This window comes from Scyliorhinus canicula, chromosome 5 (assembly GCF_902713615.1).
Source record: "Scyliorhinus canicula chromosome 5, sScyCan1.1, whole genome shotgun sequence".
NCBI lineage: Eukaryota > Metazoa > Chordata > Chondrichthyes > Carcharhiniformes > Scyliorhinidae > Scyliorhinus > Scyliorhinus canicula.
The window spans coordinates 29,975,663-29,986,687 of record NC_052150.1 but is presented as its reverse complement, the minus strand read 5'-3'; the positions used below and the strand labels follow the sequence as shown (position 1 = coordinate 29,986,687).

Sequence of the window (11,025 nt, the reverse complement as noted above, 5' to 3'; positions counted from 1 at the left end):
TACAAGTCCAATTCCAGGGTATCAGTCGTTCTTTGAAAGCCAGCCATTTGGCCGCGGTGTCAGACCAGACGTGACTCGTTCAGACTGCACGTCTTGCTGTCTCGATGTTGCACAGGGGTGCTCGCTTGCCTGCAACCTTGGGCTCAGCTGAATGTCCATTGTGGTACAGATCGGGAGCGGGCAACTCGGTTCCCCTTCTCTCCAATGCGTCCAACATCTGCCCACCGACCAGGCCACCCACGGGCAAGTGCATCCAACAAGGCGATGCATCCCAACCCAGTGCCAGCTGTAGAAGGGCTACTTGAGGTGACTTGCTGTACTGGCTTGCCTCCTCCGCTCCTATTCCAGGAATTGGGTCGTTAGCTGCTGACAAGATGCTGGGAAAAGGGGGGCTAATTCCCGTGGGGAGGTGCTGGTGGGAGGCGGAGCACACGAGCACCATAATAAAATGCCAAGCAGGGCGTTTAATTGGGAGTTCCAGACCTGCTCTCTTAGCAAAACGCACGGACATCTTCAGATGTGGTATGTGATATAATACAGGGCAATGCTTTTGCGAAGTCGATTCTATTTTCAATGTGGAGCAAGGTTTCCAAGCCTTTGAATAGATTGTAATCCTTTTGGGGTTATTAATATATGCCTGCGTTTAATATGCAAATATTCATTATTAATTTAAAATAATTTAAACTGCATTTGGGGCAAATCTGTATCTATAACATCGAATCCAAGTGCACCCAGAGGCAGGATGCAGCCGGGGTTATTTGGGACATGAAGAAAGGTACAGGCAGAATTTGGATTGCAGAGACTTTGAACGAGTTGCTTCAGTTCAGGTCGGAGTGGAGTCTTCAAGCAAAAAGGCTTTAAAAGCAGGGAGGTTGGAGCCACATTAGTGGGATTTATCTTTTTAAATCGGTGTTATTCGGAAAGGCGGAAATAATATTTTAATTGGGAGAAACATCTTACAAGTGTTATTAAAGGATTTCTGATCGCCGTTCCAAAAGGCGCGCGATGTTTTGCTATTTCGCTTCCTGGTATTGTTTCAGGGTTTTCGCATGCAAAAAAAAAATGTTTGAGATTATCAGGTAGTGTGTGCATGTATACTTATTCATAGAGTGTGCGATAGTTTGCAATTGCAAATGTGCATGTTTCTCAAGGTTAACTGCGATGAAATAAACCTATCCGCCAAGGGAAAGTTTACGCGAGGAACTGGGATGGGGCAAGAATAACGTTTGTATTTACCGATTTGTCCCAGTCAGTATTGGAAAATGATAGGATGAAGACCAATATCGGCAATCAGCTTCGTTCGGAATGTGTTCCTGAGCTAACTTGAACAAAGGCTTTAAACCTAACCCTTAAAACTCATCTCAGATGATTGATTTAATGGACGCGATTCTCCCGCCTCGTTACGAACGAGAGGAGACTGGGGAGGGGGAAAACGAGAACCCCATCAGGCGCCAAACCATTTGCCGCGCAACCCACCCAGACCCGTAGGCATAATCGGGATCTCGCCATAGCGTGGCGAGAAACCAATTATCACCCTATTGCTAATAGGGATTTGGTTATCGTGGTTAAATGCGCTCTTCACACATCCCAAGTGGATCCCCCGTTGTGGGCGGACCGTGTAGTATGTGCAGCTAATTGCCTAGCATCCCAATCATGCCTTGGTGCATGGACACTGTGCTTGAACACTGCGGGAGGCAGCAATGTCGACACAGCAGCAAACCTTCAATTACCCTGGGGATGGTGTTGCGCGTTTTACTGGAGTGTATTAACACGCCTCCGTTTAAAGGCCGTGTGCTTAACACTGCTATGGCTCTATAATTATGCTCAGGAGTCGCCAGGTGCCGTATTTAGACACCTCACAAGTATATCAAGGTCAGGTTCAAAGTAATAAATCTGTACACCGATTAGTAAGTCCAAACGATTGATATTTATTATGACAAATATAATAAATACACATGCATACGCTAAAGAGACTAACTTACTTCTAATACTAAACAACTAAAATACTTATCTAGACAGGAACAGGCAAGGTCAGGGAGCAAGGCCTTCGTCCCGTTCTTGGTCTGCAACTCTCAGGTATTTAAAGTCGTCAGGGTCTAGCAAAGTCTGCATCCCGTAGCGATCGTTGTGGTGGCACTTACAGTTCGATGGCTGATGCTCAACGGCCGGTGCTGAAACTGGAGTCAGGATGCGATGTAACGAGTCTGGGCCGGGGTCTGGAAGCAACAGACCGAACCATGTGCGGGGTCTACTTTTATAGGTCCCCCAAAGTCCGTGCCCCTTCCGGGTGGTCTTTTACCTGCCATGTATCGATTGGGCCTTTTCCCAATCGATATCTTCCAAACCCCCCAATCTGAGGGTCGCTTCTCGATGGGTGGGGCGGTACCTATGGTTCTTTGTGTTGGATACTATGGTGCCGTTCTGTCTGGGCGTCTACTCAAAAGTATCCATTCATACTTAAATGTTTCTATTGTGCGGGCCTGGATCTGGATCACCTCATTACTATGTAGATCTTGTTGCCATTTACACCTTTGGCTGACACTCTGCACCTGGCCACAAACTGGTTTATGTACGTGCAGAATGCTAATTAGTCTTCTGCAAACTGCTTGTCCTTGCTAAGACTGTTTTCTCCCTGCAGCCTTAGCAGTTCTCCATTTTGTAGCCCAGTGTCCATCTTAGGTGGCTACAATGGGCCCCAGGCACATGTCTGCGGCCAGGTGTCTGGGGTGGGGGGGGGGGATGTCTGGGGGCATGGGTCAGAGGATTAGTGGTCAGCACGCATCACAGAACAAAGAGCCACAGGCCTCATATTGGTTGTGGTGAAACTATTTTACTGTTCCTCGGACAAGTGTACACCCGTGGCGGGTGTCCTCTGGGGGCTCTTGAGCCAAAGAGCCCCGTGCTCACTTGGCAGCACATGCACAGCCGTGCAGCCCTGTTTCAGGTGCTGGCTGTGAGACGCAGCCTCATCAAAGGGGTGAAACTGGGGGAGCTGGTGGCCACCGTCGCCGGTCCACAGGGTGGGTCCAGGTTGCCATCCAGTGCCCCCTCCTCCCACATGGTGTCCACAGGGCCCTGAGGTTCACCTGGGGATGGAAGGGTAGCTGGTTCGAGCCCTGGCTGCCCCTGCCAGCCTTGCTGGCTCCCCAATGTCCGCACCATGGTGCCGATGCCCTTGGTGATGCTCCTCAGTGATTGGGCCATGCTCGGCAGTGACTCGGCAGTGCCAACCTGCGATTGGGGCAAGCTCCAGAATGCCTTGGCCATTTCCATCTGAGAGCGGGACATGTCCTGCAGCACCTCATCAAGGTCAACCTGGTATTGAGTCACATCGCCCAGTGAGCCAGACAGTCCCCTAACATCTCCATCAGCTCTGGGTAACCCTATACCAGAGGCTCAGCGTCAGGCTGGGACGCAGCTGGGTCCTGGAATCCAGCAGCTCTCTGACTGCTGTCTCACCTGAGGGTTCCTGCCTCCACCTGATGTACATCCGAGACTGTGTGGTGCTCATCAGATTGTGCCCCAGAAGCCTGTCCATTAATATTGCCCACCGAGATATGTGTCTCTGTGCTGTGGAGAGTGGGGATAACAGCTGTGATGCATCCTTGGAGCTCTCCTCCAAGGTGGTCTCATGGGAAGCAGGGGAGGGACCACCCATGGTGGACTGGCGCCATCAGCTAGTGGGCCAGCGGGAGCATGGACATGTGGTCAGTGGGAGGAATGGGTCAGGCTGTATGGCAATAACAACTCGTGTTTGACAGGTCCTCCAGGTGGGCCTGGTGGATCCTCACCTCTGCAGTCTGCGCCAACCTCTGCATTGGCAACCACTCCGCCGTCGGCCACGCCCGTAATCTCCAGGTATCGACGTTGAGAGGATTCTTATGTCAGGCACCCCTCCCCAATCTGGGTCCTCTCCCGACGATTGTGGGAGAGCCACAGAGACACAGAGAGGGCATCGTTAGCCGCACACGGCTCACATTGACGGGGCTGTGTGTGATGGGAGGGTTGGGTGATGGGAGGTTTGGGTGAAGGGACAAGGGTGGAAGAGGGGTTGAAGGGTGGGTTGGTGGATAAATGGAGGGTTGGAGGAGAAGGGTGGGTTGGGGGGGGGGGCAAATGGAGGGTTGGTGGCTGGTCGAATTGGGGGGGCAGAGGGTTTTGGGTGGGCGTGTCAACTCACCTGTGATGTCCAGTGTAGGTTGTTGACCTTCTTGCAGCACTGAAGGCCAGTCCTCCTGGTCACACTGCCCGAGCTGTCGGCCGCTGCCACTTCATGCCGGATGCCACTGGCTGTCCTGCGGCTCACCGACCAGGACCCTTGGGGGAACAGGACATCCTTCCTGGCTTCACCACATCTAGGAGCTCCCCAGATCCCCATTTCCAAATCTTGGGGCCAGTTGTCTCGGTGCCATGGCGGCGAGCAGAGTTGTTGTGCAAGTGTTGTTTAAGTGCTGCTCGGCCTTGTTAGCGGGGGGGGGGGGGGGGGGGGGGGGCTGGTGCGCAGGTTCGGCGAATTGGCTGGCGAGCCTTCATTTGCGGCGTGAAGCCATCGGGCCTCTTTAAGTGGACCAATTAACATTGAATAACGTTGCCAACCTCATCGCCGGGAATCTTGGGGCTGTTCCCGTTCGCTACCACACTTAGAATCTTTCTGAGAATCGTGTCCATTATATAAGTCCAGAGGCAGAGGGTTGGGGCGGGGGGGGGGGGATTTCTCCGTTTCAGAGACTATGTGCTGACGCCAGGACTGTATTGATGGACATCCAGAACAGCAAATTGGCGCTGGTCCTGGACTAGTTCATCAACCATTGATGGGCTAGCACCGGAACCATGTGGAACACGAGCGTTTCCAATGTAAAACGGTGCCTGATTTGCCGAGCTCGGGATTGACACTGATCACAGCCAACAAGATGGCAGCATGGAGAGCGGCACCCCATTTCGTAGATACTGAGCTCGAGTCCCTGTCGGATGTCATGGAGGAGAGGTGTGCCACCCTGTACCCAGGGGAGCAAAGGAGGTTGCAGAGCTTGTGAGTGCCATGGGCCCCATCGCCTGAACCAGGGAACAGTGCCGCAAAAAGCTGCACAAGCTCCTCGGGGTAGCCACGGTAGGTAGGCAGCACTGTGTCCCGGCACCAACCTCCATCTCCCATCCCAAACACCCGGATTGCCCCCACCCCTCCCCCGCTGGTGGGCGACAGGGCCCCAGCCGCCGGCAGTGTGACGCATCACTAAATTGCACACCCTGCACCACATGCCAGTGCCCATACTGGCTGCCATGGCCAGGGGCCCTGGTGAAAGAGGCTACGAGCTGGAGCTACCCACTTTCTGTGCTTGATGCATCCGGCTGCTAATACATTGCCTGCTTTGTCTGCCCCCCCCCCCCGCCTCCCCAGGAGAAGGCAGCACATAACCGCGGGAGGAGAGAAGATCGGAGGGGGATCATCGGATCTGCAGCACCTTACTGCAGTGGAGCAACGGGCACTGGGCCTGGTTTGGTGGGCCCGGAGAGAGGGCAGTGGCCGAGGTGGAGGTGGACATCGGGCAAGCAAGTGAGCCTTTGCTGAGTTGCAATTTCCCCATGGCACAACCCCCACACCACCATTCACCACCTCAATGCGCGATGCAATCACGCGTCATGTCTGGTGTCTTGTATGACCACCTGCCAATGAGGCAGGTTCTTCTGGTGATCCATGCCCCCGATCCCAACCCCAAGAAGATTCCCTTGACAAGGAGGACACGGGCACTGAAGAAAGTCCCCAAACTGAAGCCCAAGACACCCCGGAGCAGCAGTTCGAGAACCACACTCACTTCCCGTCACAGTTGTCTCCAACACCCTCCACCATCCCAGAGACATTCATTTCAGTTGGCAATTTAATTAAGAGGCTCCTGGGGCACTATCTGACGCACACCACACATATTGCAGTGCATCAAGTGGTGGTAGGAACCCCCGAGGGGGTAGACGGTAAGAGGGCGGCCCGATCCCAGGGACTAACTGCTGTCTGGATGGGTTTTGAACTTCTGGAAAAGGCAAGAGATGCAGACTCAGAGCCAGAGACTACATGAGGAGTTCTCTGCAACCCATCCAGTGCCTGCTGGTGCAAGTGGAGGAGTCCAACTGCCTGCAGGGGCAAGAGGCGGTGCTGACCATGCGTGTCACCCAGGTCAACACTGCACGGGTGGCGTCTATGGCGGAGGCCTTGGAGGCAAAGGTATCGGCTATGGGCCAAGATGTATGGGCCGGAGGAAACCGGAGCACCCGGAGGCAATCCACGCAGACAAGGGGAGAACGTGCAAACTCCGCACAGTGACCCAAGCCAGGAATCGAACCTGGGACCCTGGAGCTGTGAAGCAACTGTGCTAAGCACTGTGCTCCCGTCCTGCCCGTCCCCTGCATTCTCCTCATCGGCCGAGACCTGGCATTCATCCTCCTCCTCCAGCACGTCACTCCTCTGCTGAGTGATGTTGTGGAGGACTCAGCAGGTCATCACAATGTGGGAGATTCTCCTTGTTCTGTAATGGAGGGTCCCTCCAGAGAGGTCCAAGCACTTTAACTGCAAATTCAGGAGGTCGAAGTACCGCTCGATCAAGCCCCTGGTCATGGCCTGGGCGTCATTGTAGCGGGTCTCCACGTCAGCCTGTGGCCTCCAGATAGGTGTCATCAGCCACAACCTCAGCGGATAACCCTTGTCACCCAGGAGCCAACACATCACCCAGGGATGCGCCTCGAAGATGTACGGAACCATAGAGTGCGCCAGGATGAAGGTGCCGTGCACACTTCCTGGGTATCAGACACACACAAGCTGCATGTTCATCGAGTGTAATGCCATTCAGTTTGTCATGGGCAATGCTCGTAGGGTGACATGCATCCCGTCGATCACCCTAAGGACCTGGGGAATCTCAGCGATGATGCGAACCCCACTGCCCGGGCATCCTGGTTGGCTCTGTCCACGTTGAATTTGATGTATTGTGCCGACCGGACATATGGGACCTCCGTGATGGCACGGATGCATCTGTGCACCGAGGTCTGTGAGATCCCAGATAGGTCCCCACTCGGCTCCAGGAAGGACCCCGTGGCATCAAAGGTCAGAGTAATCATCACCTTGATGGCCACCGGGAGCAGGTGTCCTCCCCCATACCCCCGCGATGCCAGGTTCACCATCATCTGGGTAATATGCCCTACGGTCCCCCAGATCATCCGGAGACTTCGGCAACACGCCCGGTCCAGCAGGTCCTTGAATGATAGTTGCTGCCGGTACGCATGAGGCCTCATGTGGCACCCCCATCCCACCTCCTCCTCCTCGGCCTGTTGGGCGGCTGGCTCTCCATCCTCACTGATTGCCTCCTGTTCCTCTGGGACATGCTCTGCTGCTGCATGGTCCTCCTCCTCTAGCAACTCCAGCTCGTACAGCTTCAGTGAATGTCCCAGGGCTGCAGCGGCCAGGATGAAGACCACCATTCCTGGTTGGATTCTGATAGCCATTGCCTGCAGGGGGTAAAAGGTCCGTACCTCCATGTCCAACCAGGTCCACCAGGCCACACGGTGGCCCCGGCCCGCACTGTAGCATCCCCCATCCCGACGTCCATCACCGATCATCCGCAGCCCTGCCCCCTACACTCTGTCCTCCGCTTCAGACCCCTGGCCCATGGGGGCCTCTGGCCCCAGCACCAGTCCCTGCTGACAGGGGTATCGGTGGCTGGCATTACCCATGCCAACAGTTCACTCTGCGGCCCCATCCGGCACCCTACGGTAAAGGCTACTGTGTGCATTGCCCTTGATCTGCTATGTGCCACCCCACCGGCTGACAGCACCCTGTTGGGGGGGGGGGGGGGGAGAGGGGTGTGTGGAATGCAGGGGTGGTGGCACGCATACACCAGGTATCAATGTGCGCAACAAAGGGCCACTTTGGGCGGACACATTGGGGTGTGCAGCAAGATGGCTGCCTTGCAGGCCGCGGCAATGCAGTCCGCGCCTGACCGGCCATCCCCTGGTCACCCCCCAGGCAGACGCGCGACACCCCAGCCAGCCCTACCTCATCTCTCTCCCTCAGCAGTCTGTTTCCCGATTTTTCTAAACCACAAGTGAAACACACCATTGGTAATATCCCCCGCTGGAGGCGGAGTCTCTGAGACCCCTAAGAATACCGGGTCAGGCCAGCTAATGATATTCCAACTGCGTTTACTGTGCGTGCGGAGTAGATGCATTGGCGCCGCTGTCGAGGCACCGGAACATGGCATTCTGTCGGGCGACCTGCGCCGGTCACGCTTCTCGCCTCGCGCTCGATTCTCCGCCCAATTGCGTTTTGCGAATCCGGCGTCACTAGACGGAGATTCCCGCCCACGGCTTGACAACGCGGTGGCAGCCTAAACTTTTCTGAGATGTCTGATTGATATGTTTTCTTGTATCTTCCTAGATTCACTGATTGGAACTCGGGTCAAGATGAAGCTATTTGAAGCGACGGTGACTTTTTTCCTGCTGACAAGTGATCTGTACTTGGTCATCTCTCAATCAGATGGTATTTAACTCATTTCATTTAGATGATACACTGCTATTTTCCAGTCTTGGGGATCTATAAATAAATATAATCAGGAGTTTTTTAAAAATAACCTTAATTGCAACTGCATATTTACTTTATCAGCTTGAAAGCCAGGGAAGCGGTAAGTCCTGAAGTGATTTATCTGGGTTGATAATGTCAGGGCCCTTCCTGTTTATTCCCTTATTTCCCTTTCTTGCCTTTGCTGTTGCACTTTTGGATGATTAATGGACATCTCACTTTAAGGCAAGCAGCCTGTAAGAAACCTGGACCTTTAATTCAAAGAGAAGAATCTGGAAGGTTAGGCTGTTTTAAACTGATGATTGCAGACTGGCCGGCAACGCTGAGGACTCGGTTCGATTGATTGGCTGGCGGTCAATGAATTGGTCCAAAAAACCGTGCTCTGCCCGGTAATAGGTGGTAATTGGCTCTGATCCCCCTGCTATGTTTTTCAGAGACCCAAGGCGGTGAAGATATAGAACTAACTCTCCAGCTAATTCTCTCCAGGAGGCCACTGTGAGGGTTCTCTCTCTCTCTCTCGAACGAGCCTCTGGGTGCTGTTCTCTTGAGACTGCAGAGGCCCGAAGACAAACCACAAGCTGAAAGCAAAGTTTCATGTGAAATAAGTGTCTCTCCATAAAGAGAGAGGCCCGTGCTTCGAAAGCGGCGTCAAAGCATTCCACTCCGCATGTATGGTAAACGGCGTTTACATATCATTAGCAGGCCTGACCCGGTATTCTCCGGGGCTTCTTGCGATGCTCCACCACCACCGGGGGAATTCCCAACCGCGAGGTTCACTTGTGCTTTTAAAAATCAGGAAACATGCAGTGGTGAGGGCTGCAAGCCTGGCGGTCCCCCTCCAATCTTCACCCACTCTTGGCAGTTGTGAGTGGCTTTCTCCAGGGGGGGGGGGGGGGGGGAACCTGAAAAAGCACGGTAAATCCCGTTGCCGTGTATCCTGCTGGCATCTTGTTGGCTGGGGTTGTGTACGTGCGGAGTGAAATGTGTAGATGTGGCTGCAGCTTCTCAGCCTTCTGAGTGTCAATCCAGGAACCAGCAAATCTGGCACCGTTTCTCATTGGAATCGATGGTGTTTCACTTGGCGCCGGTGCTAGCCCCTTAACAGTTGCTAAATCAGTCAGATTTTGCGGCAAAATCCGGAGGAAGCGTCTTGTCTTACCACCAAAAAGTTGGCACCGCCCCCGAACTGAAGCTCCGCCCGGTGGGGGCTCACAGCCGCGCCCTGTAAAGCTCCCGGCTTTAACTGCAGATAAAAACGTAAAATGGCCAGGTCCATGGCCGCGCCTTACACGGCGGCGACCTGTGTGCGGACCTGGTCTGCCAAATAGTGCTACCCGTAACCCCCCTCGCCACCTCCAGACCACCCTCCACCAGTCCCTTGGCACCACTGAAGCCCCCCCCCCCCCCCCCCCCCCCCGGCCAGCCGAATGCCCCCCTCCCCAATTGTGGTGGCGCTGGACACATTCCGCAGCCGCCATGTGAGGTCTTCGGAAACTGGGAGCACGCGCGACGGACGCCGTCGGGAAGTCGGCCCATTGGGGGCAGAGCATCGGGGGAGAGCCTCAGATGACATCTTGAGGCAGTCCCAACAACGTGCGACGTAATCAGCGATTACGCTGTTTTTCAGCGAGCGAAGACTCCGAACAACAGCGCCACCCCCCCACATCCCCAATTTTTGCTTAAAAACAGATTCTTCGGCCAATCGCCAAACGCGATTTCGGTGTCGGCAATCGGTGAATCCCACCCTTAGTCTCAAGAACAGAGAATCTGACTGAAGGTGTCCTCCCAGAAAGCCTGCTGCCTGTGAGTACTGCATTTACTAAACTACAGGGACCCTGAATGAATGAATCTACATAGACGGCCATTACAGGCTGCAAACCAAAGGCTCTAATCTGCAAGCTTTCTGTGAAGAAAGTGTGCTGAAAAACACACCACCTGAAGCAAAGACTTACCTTTTGACTTTCATCTTTATTATTTTTCAGCCCTTTACCCCCTCTCTATCTCTCTCTGTCTTGTATATGTGGGTAGAGGGTAGGGCAGTTAAAGTGGGTAGGAGGTATTAGCTTGTTATTAACCAGTTGTATTTCATGCTAGTTCTTGGTATAGATAAACAGAAATCGTGTTTACATTTACAAACTGGTGACTGTGATTATTGGGCAGCCAAGGACCAAAGACTCCAGGTATTTTTCTAATAATTATTTGTTAATTAACTTGTGTTGTGTCTCTGGGGCATGTGGGGCTGGAGTTGACTGTGTACTAGCCCAGGGTGTCGTAACAGATGGAAAGTCCTGATCTCATCAGCAATTTCTCTTGGTAGATAGACTCACGTCTCCAAAGAGCAGACATGTTGCAGGTAAAATTGCAAATGGTTCTACAGAATGTGAGAGTTTGGTCTGAATCATGCCAGGTGATGGCGAGCAGGACTGCAGTAAAATTGGCCCAGAGTTTGCAAAGAGAATGGCCATGATGCA

The 11,025-nt window shown here is 53.7% G+C and overlaps 1 protein-coding gene across 1 annotated transcript in view; it reads left to right on the top strand.

Annotated features, from left to right (window-relative positions):
* Positions 1–476: 476 nt before the first annotated feature.
* LOC119965586 (collagen alpha-6(VI) chain-like) overlaps positions 477–11,025 on the top strand; it is a 190,159-nt gene continuing 179,610 nt past the window's right edge. Inside the window, 2 exon segments of the mRNA XM_038796377.1 lie at positions 477–522; positions 8,414–8,515. Coding sequence (XP_038652305.1) covers positions 8,440–8,515 — 76 coding nt within the window. The 5' untranslated portion in view covers positions 477–522; positions 8,414–8,439.